Genomic DNA, 27,221 nt, shown 5'->3' with positions numbered 1-27,221 from the left:
AATCTTTTCTCATTTGAAGGGACAGTTGCACCCCATGTATCTCTCATCGTCCCTGACCTGTGGCTCAGTTCTGTTTGGCCTGCTCACTGGTGGAAAGCTATCATTGCAGGTTTAGAACAGGTTTACTATGGATTGAGAGCAGGATCTAATCTGGGATAGTGTTGACAGCAGACAGTTTCATTGGCCGTTTGTGCATCAAGGTCACGTGTTCATCTTGACCCCATTTGTCTGATGCTGAGGCCCAAGGAGCCTTACCTTTGGGTCTGGACTGTATTTTATCCATGCCAGGCTGTATTTTATTCCATTGAGGTGAGGGTAGTGTGGTTGGAAGGATTCTTTGAAACCACCACCCGGGTATTGCATTTGGCGGCAGTTACAAGGTGATGGTTAGTGTCCTCCTTGGTGGATTGGTGTTGTGCATAGTTCTGGGCATCACATGTCAAAAGATGTAATGCTTCAAGCAAGATGCAGAGGAAAGTTTAAATGCCTGGAGAGAGGATCCCGCAAAGTGACAACTCCCATTGTTGGAGGGATCAACAACTGGATGGTATAGAACAAGGCAACAAGGTGGTGATTGGGTTCAGGATAGCATGCCAGGTAGAACCAGAGGCAGATTCAACGGTTGAAAAGGGAGATGAATAAGTTTTATAAAAGAGCATTTACAGAACTATCAAGGCAGTGGGAGAAATTAATTGGCCTGTGTGGACACTGAGCATGAGCTGATTTTTGTACAGTAACCATTTTGAGATGTTGTTTCTGCAGGCAGGCAAACTGGCAGCAGTATGGAGGACTATTGACCCTCTTTAATTTATTTGACATTGTCTATGACTCTGGTGCTATTTATGACTTCCTTGTCCCTGATGGTCCAGCCTTTGAAAATCTGGCCAACTATGCTTTAGTTGCTGATTTAACCCATTTAGGAAGTTTTTGAAGACCTGTTTACAACAGACCACTGGTAGATTAATTGTAGATTATTTTATAAATGTGAAAGTACAACTATAGCTTCTAATTTCATGCTGTGTGCCTATTTTAAAGCAAACATTTAGATATGCTGATTTTTAAACTGGCACTTGGACTGAGGTTTTTGTATAACCACCTGTAAATTGGTGCTTCAACTTAGTACTGAATAACATAAATCCAACATTGCTGGTGTATTTGGCACAAATGGATAGGTGATGTTTTGGGTCGGAATGTTTCGGTTTTATGCTTTCAGTTTTTGAATGATGTGGAGTAACTGGCGATTGATGGTATGTTGTAACTGGGAAAGAGAAGGAAGAAATAGTCTCTGGCCATAGTGATTAAAATATTCAGCAGCAGCCTACATGGTTCTCCTACACGTGCTTGTATTATCTGTTAGCTCCTATCCCCGATTATCTTACCTTTTCCTTTTTCCAATTTTGCTTTTCAAAAGGTATTTTAAAGGATTCTGTTCACACAGCTGTTTTAGTAAAGAATTCTACAGGATTCCCAAGAGCCCAGTGTTACATTTTATATGTTTCATTGCTGCCTCATCTACAAAGGATCACTAGTTTATTCAAAGGACAAATGAAGACTGCTTTTTCAAGCTGGGAAACCTGGGTTGAGTCCACTGTGTGGTCACCTCGGAGGGATGTGCTTGGCTTCTGTGAATATTAAACCAGCTGGTGTATCTTTATGAATCCTTGTTTTCTAAAGCAAGGGACTTCTTCACACAAAGGGTGGTGGGTGCATGGAGCAAGCTGCTAGAGGAAGCAGATGAAGCCGGGACTATCCCAACATTTAAAAAACAGTTAGACAGGTACATGGTTAGGACAGGTTTGGAGGGATATGGACCAAAGGCTGGTGCGGGCAAGTTAGGCCAAGGGCTTGTTTTCACATTGTATCACTCTATGATTGCTTCAGGTAGCCTGTAAATTGAGCAGCTCCCCAGCAAAATCAAATTGTCCAAGCTTTGTATGAGACTTCTAACTATCTAAAGCGTGCAAGATGTTGGCTTGCACAGGTTGGCTGATTGGTCCTGCTAGCTGTGTAGGCCAGCATGATCATGTGCTAATGGACAAAGCTCCTTTTCGTGTGTGCGAGGAAACTCCTGGGAAGATTGCCCACAACCATATGGCTTCAAAAGAATTGTATCAATGGTTCCACAAAGTGGATGCACTTGTTGCTGAAACTGTCATGCTCCTGGCAATAAAACCTATCTTTTCATTTGCTGTCAATAATACCATTCATCATTCTAAACAAGAGATGTTAGTTTTTCAGAATTTCAATTAAAATTGGGTTGAAATCCAGTTCTTGACCTCTTCTCCATATGTAATTGTTTGGGTGATTAGTTTGTTGTATGCAAACACCCCTCATCTTTTTCTGCCCCACACGCCATCAGAAGCTATATCCAAGAAAGGGAAGGAGAGATTTGTAGAACTGAATGAGGTTGGAAACAGATTTTGTCCAGGAAATGGTGTAATTATTCGTGGCTCTTGCAGTTCCTGTTTGCTAAAAATGAATGCCCAAATGGCAATTGGCACAGGAAAAACTCCATCATGCTAGAAGTTGTTTTATTTTTATGCATTTAAATATGATACATCAGGCACTGAGTAAGCAAGTAAGCTGCACAAACAATCTGGAGACCTACATTCAAATCCAGCTGTGAAATTTAAATTTAGTAATGTGGACTTTTTTCAAAGGACAGCCAATCTCTGCATTGATTACTGCAAACTTACTGTATTTACCAGTGTGTATCAGTACAAGAATTCTGCTGTCCATGCCAGGTCTGGCTCAGACGTGACCATAGACTCGGGGTGGAAATCTCTCTTAAAATGTCCAAACAAGGCATCCTATTGGAGAGCAGTTGTAAGAGAATGTATTGAATTGATGATACAATGAATGAAGAGAAAGGTGTCTCCCAATTGTGTATATATAATGAATAAATGCATTTTGTGGGGGGTGGCAGGGGGAGGAATGGGTACAAAGTGTGGTCTTTCCAGCATTTCCCACATCTGGGGTGGGGGGGGGGGGGGAGATGAATAATAAAAGTAAACTAAGGATGGGAAATAAAAAATTGCTGAGATGCCCTGGTTCAAATAGTTTTAACTGCCTTCATTGTTAAGGGTTGTGTATTGGCTAAGTAACAGGCTTTGTCCTCTGATTGTGAACAAGCTTTTCTGTGAAGTGTTTGGCTGTATCTGTCTTCCACTGCAACTTCAAAGCTATTTGTCCGTGCTTGCTTAAAAGATCTGAAGGAAGTGACCACTGAGCTTTGGGATGGCACAGTTGGAGATGTTAACACAGCCTTGACCCAAGCAGTGTTTGAGCGGGCAGTTTAAACTTTTTTTTGTTGAAGGGTCTTGCTATAATCCCTGGCTGTGATAGATCACTTTGCTTTTTGAGACTTGCCACTTCATATGTCTGAAGATCACCATGGTCAAACCACACTCTTTTCTGAAGTTTAGACATTGTCTCCTGTGAGTTTTAGCAAATTGATTTGTTTGTGTTCCAGCAGTAGTTGCATTGTATTTAGTGGAAAGAAATCTAATGGTGATATGCAGGAGAGTTTAATTTAATGAACAGTCATAATGTGTTCTACAATTCATAAATTTTATACATTAGTAATGTGCTCACTTTATCTTCAGCAGTTGGCTTTAGCTCCTGCTATTTGCTGTTTTCTTTTCCATCCAATTTACACCCCCTTACATGTGTTTGTGGAGATGGGGAGAAGTGCTGCATATACACGTCCATTTGTTCTTAGCCCTGTCATGTTGGTCAACACTGCTGCCAGATCTGCAGACTGCTATGGAATCATGCATCACTTAGTTCATCAGGAAGGTAAAATTGGGTTCAATTAGTTGGTCAGCAGGCTGAAGAAGGATCTGGACCCAAAACATCAAATATATCTGCTTGTGCCAAGAAGTTTAAAAAAAAACGGTTTATTTCACAAAATCAGTGAGTGAACCTTATTCATGTCATTTTTTTAGTTCTGATGTGTGAATTCTAAGGGCAAATTTCTGTAATGTGGGGATTTCCTTAATAGCGGTTGTGTAATTTTCTAGGCGATAAACATTTGTCCATTGTCCTGCTAGCTTTATGGTAAATGGGCTTATTTTCAGGGGTGAGATTCTACTGTTCCCACATCTTCCACTGGTTTGGTAAATCAACAACACCAACCCCTCTGGAAAATGGTGTGGCCTGGGACAAGAATAGGTCTTTACAGTGCATTGGTATGTAGAACCGGTTTGGAAGGAGAACCTGATATTTCTGTGCCTTTGGAAGGAGAACCTGATATTTGAGAATTTTCAAAAGGCTTTGATAACTTAGTTTTAGATTTCTCTAGTTTTGATGCAAGTATTTTTCATAACAGACTAAGAATAATCGGAATACACTTTGGTCTTTACAATTTGAACATCTTCACAACTGACTGGTTTGATGTATATATCGCAACCTGTAAGCATGTTCTGGGAGATGGCAGCTTATTTGATTGTTTTACCCGGGTATGTAGCTGCTGATAGACAAATTATTCAGGAAGCTTGTAGTTTTGCAAGTTTCTGTCGACCTCTCCTCTGACTCGGCCCTCTGCTGGTGAGTTATTGATGAGCTATGCGACTGGCGAAATGACGATGAGTTGCATTAGCCTCATGTTCCACCAGCTTTGAACTAAGCAAATTACACAGCTGCAGATTCTCTCGTGAAGAAATGAGCATTGTATATTTTTACAAGTTTAGATTTCGTAAATGTTTCAGAGTAACCTACAAAGCTTCCTCTGACTTGAGACGAGTCCTTGCTGGCTGCTCCACTAGACCAGACTTATACTCTTTAGCTGATTTAGTCTGAAGAAGGGTCTCAACCCGAAAAGTTGCCTATTCCTTCTCTCCATAGATGCTGCCTCACCCGCTGAGTTTCTCCATATTTTGTCTACCTTCCATATCACTCCATCTTATTCAGAGTTCTGTACTGTATCAGGGTAACCCTTGTATTGTGTCCACTTGACTCAACATTGAATAAAGCAGCGTAATTTATCCAGACAGTTAGTTCCTCATGGAATAAAGCTTCACCGAGATTGATGTTATTCTTTCATTGTCTACACTCTGTCTGAATACGCGAGGGCATATTACAATGATGTGTCTGTAGAAGAACTTTAATATCTAGCATCTTTTGTACCTTATTAATGTTAAACTTGTTTGTGCAATTCTCTGCACTTGGTAATCTGTTATCTTTACAGAATACTGTTTTTTAAAACTGCAGAATACAGCCGCAGAACCACTGAGTTTTGTGCATGTTGCACTTGGAGTGAAGTGTGGCCTGCAGTTGTCGGCCAGCACTGAACCACAAGAGTTAACAGTCGGGCAGCTTTCAAGATCATTTTTATTCAGCAGATGAACACAGCAGTATTGCACCTATTTGCCCATGTGGCTTCAGGATTGCTCATTCAGGGGCACAGACCTAAAGTGTAGCTTCTGTTGTGTGCACATTGATTAGTAAATCCCATGGCCAAGTGATATTCTAAGATGGGAATATGCCCCAGTGCAAGAACTCTTTGTGTTAGATTGGGTTGGATACTAGAGACTGCAGACGGTGGAGTCCAGGTGAAAGAAAGGGTTCTCCACACTAAATGTTGACTGTCCATTTCCCTTCATAAATACTGCCTGATTGAATTGCTCTGTTTTTGCTTATAATTTTGATTGCGGTAGGACTTTCAACTTGAAAGGAATTGACTGTCCAAGTGGTCAAGTGTACTGAATGTATTCTACCATAGTTGGACCGACACATTGGGTTTCCATAGCTACGCCTTTTATCTGGCGAGTGGAATTGAAGGAGGTTCGATATAAGAGCAGGTTCAAGAGAGTGTGGAGTGGAACTGGTTTGTCCTCTACTTGAGGAAGGCCCTCAACCCCTTCTGATGTGGATAGACCCTCACTACATCAGATCTGAAAGCACTTTGCTAACATTCTCTTCCCTTTGACCAGTAATGTTATGCATTGTGCTCAGACTGTACTCTGGAGCTGCCATTGTCCAACTAATTAATAATTCGTTTGTGGAGTCCATAAATGCCCAGTGCCTCCATTCTGTTTGTACTTTCACTGGTTTGGCTAGTTTTATTTTCAAGGATTAGTGTAGGATTGTATTAGTGACAAGTGTTGTGCAGCAGGAACAGATGCATTCTTCTAATTGTAGTACAAGACTGGATTCTGGAACAAACTGCATTTATGGTAGATGAGTAGAGCTCAAAGTCAAGAAGCATTATCTTCTAATTAACCTTTCTTAAAGCTTAATTTAAAGAGATTGAGGTTGATTTCTCCTCCAATCCCATGGTTGTGTGCAACTCTAAATGTCCCTCTCTTATTCTCTTATGGCGCTGGATCATAACACAGCCTTCATACGTGGGACAATGTAGCAGAGATTGTAGCTGAGAATTGACAGTGGAGTTACTGCCTGACAGTGCCAGATCCTAGGTGCTGTCTCTACAGAGTTTGTATGTTCTCCCTATAACCCTGTGGGTTTTCTCCAGGTTCCCTGGGTTTCCTACCATATTCCAAAGTGCAGGTTTGTAAGTTAATTGGCTTTTGTAAATTGGCCCTTGTGTGTAGATGAGAAACCAGGAAACATTGAACTGGTGTATGGGTGATTGCTGATCGGCACTGCCTTGCTGGGCCAAAGGGCCTGTTTCCACACTATCTCTAAACTAAACTAAAGAGAAGCCTTGTATCGTGCAGTGTGGGACTTAATCCTCTGGCCTTGTCCCTGATCTGTGACTATTTTCTGATTTCTGTTCTAAATATCAATTTCAAAATACAAAATATTGTAAGGACTTTAAAAAGCAAAGCAATCCTTCCACTTCCACAGTCATGTACATAGCTAGAACAAATAGCATGGAGATGGTTTAGGCCTGTATTTGTAATTAGTATCATATTGCATTTTGTCCTTGTTTATGCAGCTGGGCATTTCATTCTATGGAGTTCTTGAAACAGGGAATCATGTCATGAATAAAAAGTGAACTATTTAGAACCTTTCTCAGTAAAAATATCCATTCTGTATTTGTACAAATGGATGTTAAAATATACAGTAGTCGAGGTTAAACTTCTAATGCGAGTCTGCCGGGCATGTGGAGCTGGTGGTTACAGGTTGTTTATTACTAACAAGCATTCACTGGTGGAAAGTGGAGTATGGTGAGATGGCTTGAAGAAGCTGTTGCCTTTTACACTAAGTGAAAGTTCCAGAGACAAATGTCTACATAATTAGGATGCAAGTTTAAGTTATGTCATGTCGATGAGGCTGCATCTCTGGAGAGAAGGAATGGATGACGTTTTGGGTCGAGACCCTTCTTCAGACCCATTCCTTCTCTCCAGAGATGCTTCCTGTCCTGAGTTACTCCAACCTTTTAATGTCTATTTTCAGTTTAAACCAGCATCTGCAGTTCCTTCCTACACAATGTGCCCTACAATCCTGCAATCTACAATAGTTGTTGATTTGGAGAAATGTTCCTGCTTATTGGATGGTTTTAAGTAGTTGGTTATGTTTTGCAGACTTTCTAATTTGCTTCAAGTTGTTGAATTTCCTCAATTAGAATATAGAAATCCCCAACTAAAATTTGGAGTAGTGCCATCATTTTAAGAAATTTTAAAGACTAAATCCCAACAGACGTCAAATGTACCGTATTGCCACACCAAAAGTACTTAAAATTGAGCTTCGGTTCCTCATTGTGGATTGTATTGACGCAATGTATTGTAGTGTTTAATTGCCATAAATAACTGCAATGAAATTCTTCCGTGCAGCAGTTTAACAGTTCCATTAATATACTAACGGATAAATATATAGTAATCAATAATCCATTATTTAATAATCATAATGGTGCAAAACCCATCTATAGTGCAACCAAAGACAGTCCAAAGCTGGAGTAACTCAGTGGGTCAGACGGTATGTCTGGAGAAGTCTGAAGAAGGGTCTCGACACGAAACGTCACCTATTCCTTTTCTCCAGAGATGCTGCCTGGTCCGCTGAGTTACTCCTGCTTTTTATCGACCCAAGTTGATCGTAGTTGGAGGTAGTGGTTAGTGTTGTGTATTGTTTAAGAACTCAATAGTTCCTGAGAAGCTGTTCTTGAAGTTGATGGTCACAGTTGCCTATATGCCACTTGTTCTCTACTTGTGTTCTGACAGTTGTCAACCAATGTGTATTTCAATTATTTGTCCCATTAGATTTGCTGTACCAATTCTCTAACATCTATGGGTCAGCATATTACAACCTCGTCTGGTAACTTGAAAGCCTAAGAAAAAGGCTGCAGAAAGTAATGGATACTCCCTGGTCCATCACAGGTAATTACCTCCCCACCATTGAAGGGATCTATAGGAAAGGCAGCTAATATCAAAGGCCAAGCCCTCTCTTGCTGCAACTGTTGAGAATAAGGTACAGATCTGACGCCAGGTTCAAGAACAGCTGCTTCCATCAGACTCTTGCCTCCACCTCAACAATGTATTGTATTGATGATTAATATGCCTGTCGAGATGCAGTCAGTGAGAATGTCATTGGTTTATTTTGCCAGTGTATACGACAGTCGAATGCTCTTGACTCTTGTCGATCTTTCCTATTTCTGCATTCTTTAACTGGCTAGCATTGCCTGATACTCTGCCAGTAAAGAGACACTGAGATGCTGCTCTTCACTTGAGCCAAGTCTAGGAAGCATTACTGAATGTTTCCCTTTATTTAATAATAATAATAATAGCTGGGACCCAAGTGACCAATATCATGACCACTACAAGTTCTCTCCATCAAATGTTCTGACTGAAGTGGGGACTGGAGTCAGGATTGTATAATCCTAAACACATTAACCTAACACCCACATAAAATTGGATCAATAGGATTGCACTGTTTATTTAGCTGGGTCTACTTAGGATGATGTTTTTTAATTGTTTATGGAGAGCTCGGTGGGTCTGGTGGTCCTGTTGTGTTCCAATTACCTACATGCTTTGACAGCAAGTGTTTAGATTTGGCACAGATCAGCTTTAACTGCTGCAGAACTGTCTGTTTTGCAAGTCGCAGCACCTGGGTCGTTTTGTAAATGTCATTAGGTTTCTTTTTGAGTGGGTGCATTTAGATATTGTTCCCTCATTTCTCCTGGGCTGCATGTTGGTAGTGGATGTCACTGATGGATTGGTTGTGTGTGTGGAGCTCTCTTTGGGTGGTCCAAAGCTGGCAAAACCTGTCAGCAATCCATGGGTGGCAAGCAAAATAACTCCAACATGGATAATGCCTTCAAACCAAATATATGCAAAGAAGGAGCTGTGAGGCATGGTGTACATTTGAAATCCCAGTTTCTGGTGTTGGTTAATTTTAGTGCAGTGGCGATTCGGGCATGCTTTGATGTTTGTTATTCGTTGTTCATACAAACACAATGGGGGTGGGAAGAAATGAGGTGCTCTCCTTGGAGGTAACAATATTGATGGTTGCTGGCATGCGCCTGACACTGCATGAGCTTGAGGATTTTAAATGAAACTAGATGAAGGTTCTTGTGTCCTTGTTTGTGTTAACAGATGCACAACAATGGCACTGGATTGACACAGACATTAATTGTGTTTATTACATTCACAATATGGAAGACTGATGGAAAATATTGCCCTTCTTCCCAAATATTTCTTTACCTTGTCCAGATCCTTCCAAACACTAGCTCTGAAGCATTTAACAGCCACCTGAGGTGGAAAATAGATACCATGCTTTTATCATCCTTGATGCATGGGATATAATTTGAACCAATTGTTCATTTGATGTACTAGGGGCTTGACATCAGCTAGTGGCGAGTCATGGAGACACGGTGGTCAAGGTGCCTTCATTGGGAAGTGTACGAGTATAAAAGCTGGAACGTGATGCAGCTGCACCAGTCGTTGGTGAACTCGTGCTTAGAGTACTTGGCAGTTCTGGTTGCCCGGCTATGGAGAATGTCATTGATGGAAAGGGTGCAGGGGAATTTGCCAGAATAGCCCTGGGACATCGAAGCTTGAGTTACAGGGTGAATATGCAGCCGCAGTGGTCATGGGGAGTGTACAAACTCCATACAGACAGCACCCGTAGACAGGATTGACCCGATGTCTCTGGCACCATGAGGCAGCAACTCTGCTACTGCTCCACTGTGCCTCCCCTAATTAAATGCCTGATTAAATTATAGCAGCCTATTCTCGTTAGTGTACGATATCAATGTTTTGTTTTTATCTGGAGGGTTTCATGCATTTGTATAACACAAATTTAGAGATCCACAAAATTGCATCAACGATAAATCTTGTACACTTGATGATTTAGATTGAAGAGGAAGCTTTGCTGTTCACTGCACAGTGGCATGTGTTTGGAATTAGAACGTTCCTGTCAGCTCTGTTGGCTCAGGCTACGCTGTCACTCGCTCAGTTCCAACCCCGTGTTTAGCAGTGATGCAACAAATCTGTCTAGCTTTTGAACAGGCATGTATTCTACACTATTACACTGTTGAGATGTCTTCCAGACTAATGGGTTATTGAAGTAAAGTTGCTGCTAGGTGAATGAAAGCTAACACTAAATGTTAGTGGTATAATCTTTTGTTGTGTTAGCTGGTGGTTCTGGTTATTATCAACTGAACCATCCTACCACAACTAGGGAGCAGTCCTGAACAACTATCTACCTCTTTGATTGGACTTTGCAGGCTTTACCTTGCTCTAAACCTTGCTCATTCCCTTATGTATCTATACACTATGAATGGCTGGATTGGAATCATGTATTGTCATTCCGCTGACTGGTTAGCACGCAACAAAAGCTTTTCACTGTACCTCGATACACATGACAATAAACTAAACTCTACCAATTTACCTTTAACATTGTGATAAACTGTATTGAAGCTGTGGAACTTGTTCTGTTCTTTTGCATTCTCGTTGCAATAATACAAGTGATCCATTATAATGCTTTGGTTTAAAAATAAAGGCTGCCTTTCCTCACCAAACGCATTAAAGGCAGACTGTGATTGTCCTGAGTATGCATCATTTCTCATTGACACCTTGTGCTGCTGGTATTGTTGCAAATTTTATTCTAAGGTCGCTGCATGATGGGACTCTCCATGTTGAACATACACAGGCCTGGCACTATGTTTTACATGCTATGTAAACTAATTACTGTCTTTGATCTTGAAGCTGTTCAAAAAAAACTTGATTTCTGGCTTCCATAGTACTTTGTAATTGTAGTAATAGTTTCCATAGTAACCATAAAATGAACCCTCGTAGCCTAGTTTGTTTGCTAACTTCCCTTCCTGCATATTCTGTTCTTCCACACAAAGATCAGGAGTTCAAACGTAGACATTTTGTGTAATTGGAGTAGATATCCTTTGCTAGGTTGATTTTTTAATTTATTCAGCAAAGCTGGATAATCAGTTCAAGTAAATGCTAACAGACAATTGAACTGCAGAAGACAGTTTTATTACACATTTTAGAACAGTTGGACTTTGGATTTGAGATCATCCCTGCTGTCCTTGTTTTAGCATTGATGTCTTACTTTTCACAACACAGATGCTGGAGATATTTGCAAACACAGCACTTATTGAAGAGGGCTTGAGACAAGCTCATTTAAGTCTAAAGAAGGGTCTCGACCCAAAATGTCACCCGTTCCTTCTCTCCAGAGATGCTGCCTGCCCCACTGAGTTACTCTAGCTTTTTGTGTCTATCTTCAGTCTTGTCAGTTTCATGACCATAGTCTTTATTCGTGTCACAATACTGAGGATGCCATTTCTGAGATTTAGGGCAACACGGTGGTGCAGCGGTAGAGTTGCTGCCCTACAGCACCAGAGCCCCGGATTCGATCTAGACCATGAGTGCTGTCAGTACGGAGTTTGTACGTTCTCCCTGTGACCGCGTGGGTTTTTTCCCCAGTGCTCCAGTTTCCTCCCACACTACAAAGACATACAGGTTTGTAGGGTAATTGGATTTGGTAAGATTTGTAAATTATCCCCAGTGTGCAGGATAGTGCTAGTGTATAGGGTGATCGCTGATCAGCATGGACTTGGTGGGCAGGAAGGCCCATTTCTGCACTGTATAACTAAACTGAGAAAACAATGTTATGCAGTAGATCTACACACACCAAGTACATAAGTTTAGGTTTCGTATCCATTCTGCCAGTGAGTATCAGCATGAACCGTATCTGTGAACTGGGCTGTTGATGGCCCAATGTCTGACAAGACTGCTCAGTTTTTATTTTTATAGTTAGGGATCCTGAAGATTTTTACTTGCTACTCCACTTTACTCCCAATTTAATTTCTACATTTAATAAAAAGTAGGTTATTCTAAATCTTATGAATTATCAATTAACATTACTGTGTTTCCTGCATTTTGGGGCATCACGACTGAACATTGCAGAATGTGTGCAGAGGTCACGACTATTTACATGTTGGGGTGGATTGAGTTGGTACTGAATGGTGCTGTTATTGATTCGGAATGACATGGGACTTATGAACATTATTACTGCAGATGATTTTGGCAGTAATTATACTTTTATCTACTATGCATTTTACCCCAAAGAATAAATTGGTCAGTTAATACAATAGACAACACACCATGGCCTAAAAAGATAGAACTATCAAAAAAGCACAGTGACATCTCGAGCTGATGTGTAGGGTGTCTAGAGTCCTTGCCAGGCTTTGCATAGCTGCACTAAGTTCTAGGTGTTTTTATGTGGATGGGGCTGTGGAGGACAATAGGAGCAGGAAAAAGTTGCATGCTTGTACCAAGGATAATGTTTCGCAGCATGTGTTCTTTAGCTGGGAGTGCGATTCAGATGGAGACGTGTACGTATGAGGTTTCAGTTGGAGGCCCCTGTGTTCATCGCTGTTGTGATAACTGTATTAAATGCGTAGCCATATGGAGACAGAATTAGCATTTTGGAAGGTCATCAGCTGATTTATCAGGGAGCAGGCAAGCTGCACTAGCCAGTCGGCAAGGAGGAAATTAAAGCCAGCCAGAAGGAGAGACTGGAGCTTTGAAATGCCCTCCATACCCCTTCCTCCTCTCCCTCTCTGTGTCTTGCCCCACGCCTCCCCTCCCTACATTCCTGCCTCCCCTCTCTACATCCCCCTCCCCTCCCTACATTCCTGCCTCCCCTCTCTACATCCCCCTCCCCTCCCTACCTCATTACCCCCCCCTCTGATTTAGCACACATACAATCCCAGTTTTGATTACTTTTTTAATACAATGGCTTTATTGATTGGGATGAGCATAATTAAAATGTCACAGCTAGAATAGCAAAACGGTTTGCTTCAGCTGTTTGTTCAAGAACATTGGAGTTCTCGGTATAACGAGTGTTCTGCTGGAGACGAGCATTTAGAATTAATTTTTGAAGGTCACTGTTATGCTTGACCATCTCTCATGGTTTTGGCCGGGCTGTAGAAATAACACATTTATTCTGACTTTGCAGTATGGGATTGGTGAATTTATAAGGAAACTGCAGTCCATGTTTCAGGGAATAATTTATTTGGAGAACAAAGGCTTTAGTATAATTGTGCACGAGTCATGCAGCACAAACTGGTTCTTCAGCCCAGTGTCCCCAAGTGAGAAAGCACTAATCTACTTTCATCTCATTTTATTCTCAGTTCCCATCATACAGACACCCCCCACACTGAAGTCTGCAGCTCATCTCCACAATTGGGGCAATCTAATGGGCAATTAAACACAAGCCCACACATTTTTGGCGAGTGGAAGAAAACGAGGTGATCTGGGGCACACAAACTCCATTCATGGTCAAGGTTCAACAATATTGCTGAAGCCTCATAGACCAAGTGAGATATGATTGTCACTGCTGTGGAGTTATTTGGTTAAAGGTTCAAGAGCAGTTAAGTTGTGCACTACATATCTATTTTGAAAGTGAGGTTCTACCCTGAGTTCTGACCGTAAACAACACTGCCTATCCATTCCCTCCCCAGATGTTACCTGATGTACGGAGTTTCTCCATCATCTGCCATTTATTTTCTTCAGACAGAAACCAGCTATGTCTGGAGGCTTCTGCTTCCAGATCTTGGACAGAAGGTAGAAACTCTACACAGTGTGACCCAGCTGAAGAAGGGTCCTGACCTGAAGCATGGCTCTCCATGTTCTCCTGAGGAGCTGCTTGACCTGCTGAGTTACACTGCCACTGTCATCTTCTGAGATATTTGGGGAATTGAGATTGGATGCTATGGAGGAAATATTTCCTAAGAGACTAGGCCTTGCAACACAGGAGTCCATTCAAACAATCCAGCTAGTTCAGCCCTTTCCCCATAGTCTTGCAAATCCCCTCTTTGTCGATCTTTCTCTACTGCTTCCAGATCCTAACCAATCATTTAAGTCAACAGTTGTCTTTTTGCTGATGCTAGTGACAAATCTGACAACGGAAACCATGTTCAATGTGCTTTGTCTTTTTCCTTTCAACATTTTAAATACTTCCATCTGCAATCTGAGGTACCAAGGAGAAGACCAGCTTGTCTCTCTACTGAACCATACATCCTCATCCGTGAAATCCATTTGCTAAACTTCATCCTCAATGCTTTTGCATCTTGCCTAACGTATCAGGCTGGAGGCCTCCCCAGCCTTGTGAAGCGATAGAGCATGCTTTCCTTTCCTCTTATTAGCCACTTGCTCAGTCTCTCCAGCCAAGCATGTTTATCCCCAGATTTTGTTGTACAGGGTACTACATTTAGAAATGTGCCCTTTGGATTAGGATTGCTTTTCTTACCAAAATATACCAGTCCATTGCTCGGTTAAGTTTTATCTGCATTCAGCCCAGTACTCAGCCTGCCTTCCTTTGAAGTTTGTTACTGTTCTCAGTTCTTTGCCTCTGTTTTCATTTATCAGCAAGTTTTGACGTTATCCTCTGTACACTTGAGTATACACCAATATATTAATAATCACCTGCTGTACACTTTGGTTCCAAAAATAAGCTCCATGAATGAGGTTAATTAAAGATCCCACTGCCACACTGTTTATTTCAGCAGTTTTCTAGCTGTGGTACTCTTTATTCCATGGACTTCAATTAATCTGGCACTTTTTTGAACCTTTGAAGTCCACATTTATCAGCTGTCCCTGTTCCTTCAAAATTGCCTCCCAGTTAGATGTGACTGCTTTGTTAAACTTATTCTGACTCTTCATCTACATACCAAATTCTACTCCTGATTATTGTCCCAAGAAAGTTCACTGCCATGGAGGTTGAAACAATTTTGTACACATTTAGCATTTATCTACCTCTTTAAACAATGTGCAATTTTTCAGATCTTGGTTCTTGGCCCTGCATATCTAGCTTTAGATGTTGCCCAGGACCATGACAATGTGCTCCCCTGCTCCAGGAATGATGCAGGTGGTTTGTCTGCAGCCTTGCTTAGGCCCTTGTTTATCAATTTGCAGCCAGTTTAAAGCTTCAGTTTCTCTTCCTGTGGTTACACTTCAGAAACATCTTCCTCTGAAGACTGCAAAGTCCCATTTTCTTGCTGCCAGTCTTTTGTCCTTTCCTTTCACCTGAATTTTGTGCAGTCAACCTTGTTCTCACTTGTGTTAACATCCTGTATTCTCAGTTTATTTGTTGCTGTTTTAACCATCACCTTCATGGACCTGCCTGTCTCTCCTCTCTTCTCTCTGCTTTAACTAGCAAACACTCCATCTGATCTCAAAGTTGAGTTTGCAGAGGTGGCCTTTTAAAAATAAAATCAAGTGACTATTCATAAGCAATCGTATGGATACATTGGTAGTTAGCAGGACATCATTGCTATCTTCACATTCCTCTTCTGAGGCTATCAAACCAAATGGAAGCTTCTTGGCTGAAACATAGAAATGTGACATTCTGCTTGCTTGCACCCATTAACTGACTGGCGTAAGACTGATTGAAATGTGACATTCTGCTTGCTTGCACCCATTAACTGACTGGCGTAAGAATTTTTTCCGCCTCACTTGAGCAACTACCAAGTATAATTCTATATTCCCCCATCCCCATCTTTGAAAGGATATACATAATTTTGTATGGAGTAGTGTAGGTTTAAATATACATTGAGTTCAGTTGTCTTTGGGATTCTATGCTTCTTCATTTTCCCTCCCAAACCAAATAGAACTTCAGAGATTGGGCAGAGTGGCACAGACTTGTATTCAGAAGATGAGCTGGTCTTTGTTCCAGTCTAACTGGCCATTGTTGGATAAAATCAATTCTGTCTTGATAGTTATAGCAGGTAAGTCATTTGGATTAGTTTGTCATCTAGATGTAGATATATGTCCTGAGGCCTAGGTGCTTTTTATAAGGTGGTTGAACTAATGAAGACTGAAAGATGATGCCCTGTTGATTTGGTCCCCAGTATACAAAGTGTAAGGTGGCTCAATTGTCTGGTAACCAGGCGCAGATGTTGTCCATACAGATGTTGTCCATACCAATGTTACAAAGCACTGTGGTTGATGTTGCAGCTACTGTCAGTCGTCAATGAGAAAGATCAGTTTATTTTTCTTGGAGACTGGAATGGTGGATGTTTGTTTGAAGCGGATGGGAACACTAGACTAATTAGAGAGGTTGGAGATGTTAGTGAAGACTGGCCAGTTGATTGGCGAATTATTTTAAACTTGTTCTGGGACTCCATTTATGAATCTGTGCTGTAGTACTGCCGCTCATGTCCATTCTTTTCAATGGAGCCAAATTAATTCTCTTGTACTGGAATAGGGGGATGAACATGGCCTGTGACTGGACCTTCTGTTTACTATTCACGTTTCTGCATTTGATTTGAAGAATCCAATTTTAAGAGTTGCCAAGAGCTCTTTGTTTTAAGAAGGTTTCCTCCCTAATAGATGTTTGTTTTGATTTTGAACCATACCAATTTTACATCTGCACTATTTAAACGCCATTTTGTTTTGAGATTTAAATCTTTTTAGTACATCTCCAATTTCACTTGTTTAAGTACATTATTGGAGATTTTTGAATTTGCTTTGTCATTAGTTTTCATCAAATGGTTTGCATTTAATTGTACTGTTTCCTTATTGTCCTTTCTCCAGATGATAAGGTTGGGCAGGTGGGGTGCGTCCATTTAATTCCACCCTTCTGTCAGTGTGATAAAGTTTCCAAGTAATTTGATTGATTAAGCTACCAGCGTACAGAGAGGCGTTGAGCTCCAGTAAACCGCGACAAAGGAATCCCAACTCTGATAGAAAAAAATCATTCCTCCAGAGAGGGAAGGATGTCATTTCATATGGCTCGCAACAGTGACATGCCTTTTTGTTCTAAAGGCTGTTATGACTCCTCGGGGAACAATTTGGATATTTTGGACTCCTTGGAGAACATGACTGCATGCAAGGACATGCAGTGGGGACGTGCTAACTAATCCTGTTCTTTGGTGCCGTCTTTCACCTCTTGAGTTTCTATTGATGAATGCATGTACTGCGCTTCTCCCACCACAGTGTGACCTCCATAGGCCAGCAACCATAAACCCGAGCTGTGTACATGATCTTTAATATTTTCAGTCATAAATCTGGAAGGATTTTGTTGGTCTTTTACATGTTGCAAAAATCTGCCCATTTTGTCAGATCTGGTTTCAGCCCATGCTTAAAATTAGTAGTGTTATTCTCTTTTTTTAGCATATTAATTAGCAGCCAGTGAGGAGACACTTTTTGTTTTAAGCCTATTTGTCAGAATTTGTTTGATTCCAAAGTTCCGTTGTAGCTTCTCACGGTGATCTGTTGGGCTAGGATGCAACAAGACACTTCATCTTGACCCAGATGCAGGCTGAGACTCTGATGCATTTGTCTGAAGCTTTGGGTTCCCCTTGCGTCTAGGACTTGGTGTGTAGTACCCGGTAGCACACTTGAGTACACAGCCTTTGCACCTAGAGATATTGCATGGACTTGTTTTGAAACCTGATTTGGGAATCTGATGGCAGTCAGTATCTCCTGATATTTGCTGTTAAACATGAATACCATATCTTGTGGCCATAGATCACTTTCTGGTTTGGCGATGTAAAATGAGCTGGTGCTTTGCAACGGCAGTTTGTGGGCTTGCAGGGGTTGCTTGAAAGGTGACGGCTTCAGGCGATTGTTTACCCATCCGTGCCTAGTGACCGATTTGGTTTAGGAAAAGGTACATCATTTGTAGACATCAAATTATTACATTTTCCATTGGAAACTCCACAATAATGTCAGTACAGGTAGTTTGATTTATAACTGCTTAAAAGCTTTACCTGTTCCTGTGCGCTGTATTTATTTCCACGCAACATTACTGTTCCACCAGCACTCCTAGATGCTCTGGCTGACTGTGTACTGGTGGCTTGCATAAGCACACTGGCCAGAGCATAAAATCAAACGCGGTATGTTTGACTCGGTGAATAGTGCTAAGAATTGTGTTTTAAAGTCATTTGGTACAGCTGTAAAATCCTGTTTTAATGTATGCAATAGTTTTGATTTTGTTGGTTTTGTTTACCCCCTCTCCCTACTAACAAACATCCCCACCCTCCCAAAGCCAGCTTTGTCTCCACTCAGCTGTGAATAGCCACTGTGATCCTGATAAAAGAATCAAACTTCTGTTGTACTGCAGCTATCTCATAGGCAGTTTGATGAGTTAAAGGGAAAGAAATGCTTATTGGAGATGGCCAAAGCGATTATCAAGGTATTTTTAAGTGCTGTATATCAAATATTTCGTAAGCAAATGGGATAGTTGACATTTAACTGGTACATGCCACAAGCACCAGCTCAAGTTCAATGAAGCTTTGTTTTTCAGCAATAGATCGTTGTGCAAATCCACATATTGGAAATGTTAGTGTTAAACTATAGTGCTGCCCGCTTCTTCACCAGCTGATTCCTCAGCACTCAAATTAGTGCTGAATTACCTGAACCTACATTGATCTATCTTGGCTGAGTATTAGTTCTTTAACCTCCCTGAGCTGGGTGGTCCAATTCTAGAGATTTGAGCATAATCCATAATCCATACTGACTGGTGTTCGGCATTGCAATCCATAGTGTCCATATCCATTGCAATCCATAATGGCAAACAAATGTGCTTTTTGGCCCAACGTATCCATGTCGTCCAATATGCTCCCATCTACGCTAGTCCCATTTGCCAGCATTAGGTCTCAAACCTTCTAAACCTTTCCTGTCCATGAGTCTTAACTGCTGCTATTGTACCATTGTTGGATGGCAGAGTTATTCAACTGAGCCAGCCATTCAGATTTGAATGGTCTCCTAAATAGGAATAAGGGAGTCACCCTGCTAACTGGTCTAATAATACTTGTTTCTCATTTTGCACACACGTTTTCCTCCCGCAATCTTGCCCACGTTGAAGTGTAGTTCAGTCATTGTACATTCCTTTGAGCATGTTCAGGAAGCTAAGTTTATGGGAATAACATGCAGGAAGATGAAAGTAACAAAAGGAGGTAGACAAAAATGCTGGAGAAACTCAGCAGGTGAGGCAGCATCTATGGAGCGAAGGAATAGGTGACGTTTCGGGACGAGACCCTTCTTCAGACAGGAGGGTAACCAAAAGGAGAGTAATTCTCAAAAACTGTCGTATGCAATATATACAATTCTACTGTTAATTAATTTAATAGCACTGTTATAATTAAAAAACAAATGGTGAGATGGACAATTTGGCAAAATATAATTATTTAGGTGAAAACAACTGCTTCAAATCTACACCGTTCAAGAAGAGCAGAAGGAGGAACTGCGGAGGTGTTGAATCTAGTGGCTGGAGGATAGTTGCAGCAGCTTGAGACCTTCCTGCATCTCACATTTTCATGCTGCCAGGAATAATTGCAGATGAACGGTAGTTCCCTTTACCATTGTCCCCAACAAAACCTAATCCTGTGCAACGCTCGAAACATTAGACCCGAGTGTTACATAACCAGTCTGAAAGTCTTTGCTGGGTGTATTTCCCCTCTTCCCCAACAGCCTGTTAGGATGGAGTGGAGATGCACTCTCTTAGTGGGCATTGTCCAGAGTGACAGCAGGAGTGGAATTCATTGCCAGCTGGTAAATGCAATGTGTGCAAGATATTATGTGCACTCTTGACAGTAACTGTACTGTAAACGTGGAACTGTCAGTCAGAATGAATTTCACTTGTGCTATCTGTGCCTCATACTTTGCATATACAGTAGTGATAGTAAGCACACAGTTCACTTCTACATTGCACTTGTCTGCTTGCAATGAATTTCAGTCCTGCTACACTTTCTCCACTTTATACAAATCCCATTAAAGAAATTGTCACAAGTTTACAACAAACCAAAAGTATCCATTTCCACATTATACTGATATTCAAAGTGCACTCTTTAAAATTGATTACAAAGTGCAGATCGACTTCAGTAATTCTTCAGAAAAAAAAAGTGTCTGGTTAATTGGCAAGGTGTTAACCAGAGGTACAATGCATTAATTTGAATTTTCATTGTAATCCATTATTGCAGACAACTACAAAATAGGAGTTTTGACCCCCTTTATGAATTTGACTGGAACAGCTGAGACCAAGGAACATAATATACATGTGCACAAAATGAGGGCTTGTTTCTACGTATTATAGTTAAAGACCAAAGCCACAATTGTTAGTTCTGTCTATTTTCCAATATACAGGAAGTTAACGCTGCGTTGTAATGTAATAGCTCAATTTGTATGTAGGTAGAGTTGCACATGTTTATCTATAATTCAGTGTGCTGGCAACTGCTGAGGGGAGAGAATATTGCATTGTACCTTTTGCCTTTGGACAGAGCTGAGGCAGCTGATTGATTGCCCCCCAAGGGTTGTGTAACTCCTGCTTCTCTCTCCCTCCCCACTGCACTCAGTGCGACTCAATAGACGTCCAGTAAACTAAAGACCAGTGTCATCTGTCTGCCATCGATTCATTTATTAAAACTAATTAGGAAAAATGAGCTTCCAGCAGAGCCTGGGGATGGGTCTGTTCCTCCCGGGGAATGATGCTGATGGAGGTGCGATGTAGTGGTGTCAGCTCTGCAGCTGACAGCATCAATTACCTCCTCAACAAGGGAGGCATTTGTGAAAATCACTTATTAGTGCTTTTTTCCCCCTTTCTCCTTCCTTTCTTTCCTGGAACAAGTTACCTTTAGAGATTTAGAGGGTTCTATGAAGGTTTTTAAGCCTTCCCTTAATACCTGGTGACTGGACTTTGCTTGACTGTATGTGGGGTAATAAGTTGACAAAGCTTCAGTTGGGAGGTTGAAGAAGCTTAATTCCAGGATTTGTATTAGTCATGCATCATGTGAATAGGTCCTTTGGCCCAACTGGTCCATGCTGTCCAAGATGACCAAATACATTTGGCATAACCCATATCATCTAAACTAGTACTATCCATGCGCTGGTCAAAATTACTTTTAAATGCTATTATTTAATGTCATTATTCTACCCGTCTCAACCACTTTTCATGGGAGCTCATTCCATACACGTACCATCCACTGAAGCAGTTGCCCCTCTGGTTCCGGTTAGATTTCCCCCCTATTACCTTGAGCCCATGGCATCTAGATTGAGACACACTCACCATGAGGAAAAAGTCAGACCATTCACTGTCAAAGCTGCCACAGCCAGACATAAACTGTTTTTCCCACTAGTAGTAGCTCTACTCTAACCAAAAATCTGTAGCCTCCTTTTGCTCTGGTATTTTATTTAATTCACATGTTTAATCGATAATGCTTTATTATTAATGTTTAATGTTTTATCAATCAATCAATCAATCAAGCACTTTATTCATCCCCGAGGGGCAATTTAAAAGGGCGCATTACAGTAGTTTTTTTAATTTTTAAAAAGAAAGAGACACAATCAACGAAGAGACAAACATTCAAAGCTACTCTCTGCACCTACCGGTTGCCCGCACGAGCAGTGACCCGGCAAGGATTGGGTTGTCAGCAGCGATACAATAATAAAGAACACACAAAATGTAACACAAACATCCACCACAGCATTCATCACTGGTGGAAGGCACAAAAATTTGGCCAGTCCTCCTCCATTCAAGTTGAAAAAACTGATGCACTGCTGACATGGCTGCTGCCAGAACAGCGCCGCCCCCCCCCCCCCCCCCCAAAAAAAAAAAACTATGTGTCATTCCTAACTATCACTGTATGTCATGTTGTCACTTGCGGGCGGAGCACCAAGGCAAATTCCTTGTATATGAATACTTGGCCAATAAACTTATTCATATCATCATATTATATCCATGTCCATCATGATTTTATACACCAAGATCACCCCTTGCTCTTCTGTCCTGCAAGGATTAAAGTCTTGACTGTTCAATCTCTAGTTTTATGCCTTGTCCTGGTAACATCCTTCAATCTTTTTTGCACTCTCTCTCCAGCTTAATGACATCTTTAGGGTGACAAAAAGTAAACCCAATACTCCAATTAGTCTCACCAATGCCTTGAAGAATTGCTGCAACCATCCAACCTCTGCACTTGATGTGTGTGTCAAAATCTTCCTTAACCATCCTGTCTACCTGGGACACTGCTTTTGAGGAACAAAGTAGTGTTCCTAGGTCCCTCTGTTCTAGAACACTACCAAGGGCTCTGTTGACTAAAATGTTTGCACTGATTTGATTTTCCCAAAGTGCAATGCTTGAATGAAATAAGCTCAATTTACTGTTCGTATACCCAGTTATCCACTGATCTAGATCCTGCTATAATACTTGATAACCTTCACTATATTTAATACTACTCAGTTTTAGTTTAGTTTATTGTCACATGTACTGAGGTACAGTGAAAAGCTTGTGTTGCATGCTAACCAGTCAGCAGAAAGACAAGACATGATTACAATCGAGCCATTCAGTGTATAGACACATGATGATATGATATGCTATGATATGCCATTTATTGTCACTATACATGTACAGTGAAACTGAAAGCTGCTCGTACTCAGTGCATACATACAATTTTACACAAAAAAACAAGAAACAGAAAACAAAACAGAAGGGAGATGGGGGGGGGGAATAGGTGCACAAATTCTACGGCGCTACATACATATATACATATATACAGATGGAAGTCCGTGTTGGAATAAGGGAATAACTTTAAGGGATACATGATAAGGGACAAAAATATATCCCTGTCTTCACACATACATGATCTTATTCCTCAGGATCCCCATCCAGTAACATTCTGCAGATGTTGGGGTTTCTGGTCTATAGCTTCCATGCTTTGTCTCATCATCCAATTCCTGTCCTCACTAGCACATGACACTGAGTAATCCAGAGGTTGCTATCCTCGAGGTTCTGCTTTTCAATCTTTTGTCAATCTCCATATATTTGCTCTGTGGGACTGCATCCCTATTTCTACCCATGTCACTTGTACCGATGTGTACAACTACTTTGGGCTGCCTGCCTTGCCCCAAATTTCCTGCATCCACTCGGACATCCTTGACCCTGGCACTAGGGATGCAACACCACTCCAGTTCTGTTTTAGTCTGTCCCTCCCCTTAACATCTTCTAATGGCTACATTTTAATGTCTGTTAAACACCAACATATTACAGTGGTTCTATTGATTTGGTATATGAGATGTTAAATTTGGAACCGTTCCTGAGGCTTTTCACTTGCATGCATTTGCCTAATCTGGGAATGGGTTGAGTATTGCTGGTTGTACTGTTCAGCTCTATCTGGGAGTCAGTTCAAGTTAGGTTGCAGTAAACCAACCCAGTTTAACAATTTATATTTTAAAATTTTTGTTGGCTTCTACACTAAGCCTCGTTTACACTGAATTTCTAAACCCTAGTGTTCCCCAACTCTAATTTACTTGTAATTCCCCAATGGATGGCTTTAACATTTACTCCATGTACACTACTCTATCTAACAGGTATCCAAACTAAAACGACACGTTATGGTTCGGTGTTACATGAGTAATTAATATTTCAATGCTAGATTTTCAGGAAGATGTCTAAACTGGAATCCATTTTTAAATAGTTTTTATTCTGTCGAGATTTTGGGCTGATTTTTAGCATTTTTAGTTTGGGTTTAGCCTAGCCAGAAACATCAACTCTTGTAATGTTGTGCTTTTTGCTATTTTAATTCATTACATTGGCAGGTTTTTAACCCTAATTCTGGGAAATCTGTGTCTGAGTAAATTTATGATGCCAGTGTTGTCTCCCTGGCGTGGCTTCAGTGTTTTTAAAGCTTTTTTTTGGTGCCCAAGTCTGCTGGCATGAGGGATAGCCATGCAATGTGGGGCTGCTCTTGGATGCTGATCACCCCAAATCTGAATAAAAATAGTGCTTTTATGAAAGTGACAAGATGCCCAAAATGTAGACACTCTTTGTGCTACATTTTCAAGTGATTGCTCCAAATTCCTCCCTGAGAAATGAAAGAAGGGAGACTTTCTCATTGGGTACATCTGGATCCAAGCCCAAACCTCACTTCATCCGTTCTTGGCAGACTATTTGACGACAAGAGGCCAGGGCAATGTAACAATCTACCAAAAATCTTTGCATCCTATTTGTATGCGCGTTTACTGAAGCCGAGGTTGGATAATGGTCAGTTTTGTTTCCCTTCTATTTTCATTGGTTCCCCAGTTTCTAACTTTATTGGGTTTCAAGCCCTTGGAACCTGCAATTCAGCATGTTATTGAAGTGACAGTGCTGATTTGAAAGCTGCTTCAATAAATCTTTTATTTTTTCTCCCCCCCTCTCAGGATTTCATTTGAGTGGAACTGTGACAGAGCTAGCCAGCCAGGGTGAACCCGAGAAAACTTACAAAGTCGCCATCAGCTTTGACCGTTGCAAAATTACCTCAGTGACATGTGGCTGTGGTAACAAGGACATCTTCTACTGTGGTCACGTCGTGGCACTCTCCCTGTACCGTATCCGGAAAGCTCAGCAGGTGGAACTACGCCTCCCCATCTCAGAGACATTGTCACAAATGAACCGGGATCAGCTACAGAAATTTGTGCAGTACCTCATCACGGCCCATCACACAGAGGTTCTTCCCACGGCACAGAAACTGGCTGACGAAATTCTATCTTCCTGTTCTGAAATTAATCAAGTGCATGGTAAGGATCAAGGTGGTATTGTTCATGTACTTTACCCCAGGTTAGTTTTAGATTAAAATGTCATAACTTGTATTCACACAAAGTCGGTTTTAATGCAAATTAGTCATTTATAGGTTATCTTTAGCTGTTAAAACTATGTAGACATCTGTGTTTCACAGTAAGCTCATTATCATTATAATGCACCCTCTGTTTCACTTTCTGGGTGTTTCTTTACTGCCTTTGCTCTTCCAGATGAGAAATTTATTTTTAGATTGGGATACCTAAAAATGTTTTCTCATTTCATGCCTGAAATTCAGTAAGATCTCATATCTTGTGGTTAAAGCATAGACTGAATGTAACCTTCCTTAAGTAAACCAAAGACCAATGTACTCAAGGAACTCAGCACGTCAGGCAGCATCTTTGGGGGGGAGTGGGCAGGTCATGTTATTGGTCAGGTTACTTCTACCTTGAACTGGGATAAGAATTCAAAATACTATATCTTTGTCTTATTTGCAACAAGATGGTGCAAGTTTGGGGTATCCTGGGACGTTTGTCTCCTGGCTCCAGAGGAGATGGTTGGATCCAATTCCTTATCACATTTTCTCAAAGCCATGTAAACTGTGGAATTCCACTTACAAAATTGTTTTGTTGAATTATTATGGATGCCATAACTTAAAGTACATGGAGTGTGTCCATGATTGGGTTAATGTATGATGAGCATTTGACAGCACCCGAGAGGCAGGATCAATCCTGGGTGTCTGGCGCTGTGAGGCAGCAACTCTACCGCTGTGCCCCCGTGTCAATACATCTTCTGTTTAAACTGAGCATGAGTATGAGGATTTTCATGTTTCATGCAGGTGCTCCTGATCCCACTGCTGGTGCGAGCATTGATGATGTGAACTGCTGGCACCTGGATGAACAGCAGGTACAGGAACAAGTGAAGGTGCTGCTGTCCATCAGTGGCTACTACGGAGCAAGCAAGCAGCTGCATTCCATGTTTGCCAAGGTAAGGCCTTCTCATCTCCAAACCCTACTGTTCTGCAGGAATAGAACTCATTGATTTTGTCCCTATATTTTATTCTTCAAAGCCCTTGGTACTTTTCAGCAATGCTAATGATTGATGTGAAGGAGCAGCAGTGATATTGACGTTGGTGTCTTTATGTGGTGGCTGAAGTTTACATGGCCATTTGCCGACTTTAAAATTTAATGAAGCCTTTGTTTTTATAATGTGTTTTGCATTTTCTTTTGAAAGCCAGATTTTGATTGAAGGCATTAATGTGTATGATCCAGCATGCATTGACGAGCCTCTGGCACCTTGGGTGATATAGGCAACGAGTGATGGAGTTTCATCCCTATTAGGTGTACTTAAGTGTTGGGTTCTCCCTCAAGTCTTCCAACCTTCATTATCACAGCCCCACCTTTAATGATTGGCTTATTTATCCAATGGGGCTCTCAACCTGAGGCACATCCTGATTTATCAGGTTCCACATCAGCCATGCAAGGATGCTGCATACATGTTTAATTTACCCTTGTGGCGTTCTGGTGATTCAGTAGCAAATTGCTAATTACATGTGCCTGTTGTTGATGGTGAAGGCTTTTTGCAGCGTGGCTGTTTGCATGTTTCAACGGCCAGTTTGTTGTCCCACAGGTGCGGGAGATGCTCAGGATGCGGGATTCCAACGGCGCTCGAATGTTGACACTGATGACTGAGCAGTTTATGGAAGACCCACGGCTCTCTCTCTGGCGGCAGCAGGGGACGGGCATGACGGATAAATGCCGAGAACTGTGGGATGAGTTAGGTAATGGCTGCACTTCATAATAAGCATGCAGGTTTTACCAAAAGAAGACTGCTGCAGTAACTCAGCAGGCCGGGCGAAGATGACCCACTGAGTTAATCCAGCACTTTGTGTCAATCAAACCAGTATCTGCAGATTCTTGTATCTCCTTTTTAATGCAATTTCCTATGGCTCTTGCAATTTTTTTGATTAGTTTAAGATTTTGCTCAACAGCTTCTACATGTTTTGCATTTTGAGGATGAATCTGTCTGAGAATTAATGTTTTTATTGGATTAACTGGAGCAGGCATGAAATTATTTTAGGTACTGGATGTGAACAGAGTTTTAAATTTGGCCAGCCAGTTAGCAAAGATTTTGTTTTTCCAATTAATTCTTTGATTTGGCCGCCATTGTTCTGGCTGAGCAAGCACTAACTTGGAATGAGCAGCTCCAGCAGCAAGAAAGAACATTGCTAATATTTCAAATTGACCGTTTAGGCTAACACATGCTACCAACTATTAGGACTTTGGAACCGTTTGCAGGATTGGGGATGGAAG

General features: G+C 41.2%; 1 protein-coding gene across 1 annotated transcript in view; it reads left to right on the top strand.

The window, feature by feature from the left end:
* The window catches only part of LOC129714391 (zinc finger SWIM domain-containing protein 4-like), a 63,123-nt gene that overhangs the window by 8,696 nt on the left and 27,206 nt on the right, over positions 1 to 27,221 (top strand). The window contains exons 3-5 of the mRNA XM_055663960.1: positions 24,555 to 24,911; positions 25,748 to 25,896; positions 26,539 to 26,689. Coding sequence (XP_055519935.1) covers positions 24,555 to 24,911; positions 25,748 to 25,896; positions 26,539 to 26,689 — 657 coding nt within the window. The remainder of the gene's footprint in view (positions 1 to 24,554; positions 24,912 to 25,747; positions 25,897 to 26,538; positions 26,690 to 27,221) is intronic.

Source organism: Leucoraja erinacea, chromosome 39, assembly GCF_028641065.1.
Source record: "Leucoraja erinacea ecotype New England chromosome 39, Leri_hhj_1, whole genome shotgun sequence".
Classification (NCBI taxonomy): Eukaryota; Metazoa; Chordata; class Chondrichthyes; order Rajiformes; family Rajidae; genus Leucoraja; species Leucoraja erinaceus.
The sequence above is the reverse complement of the archived record's forward strand: the minus strand, read 5'-3'. Positions and strand labels throughout refer to the sequence as shown.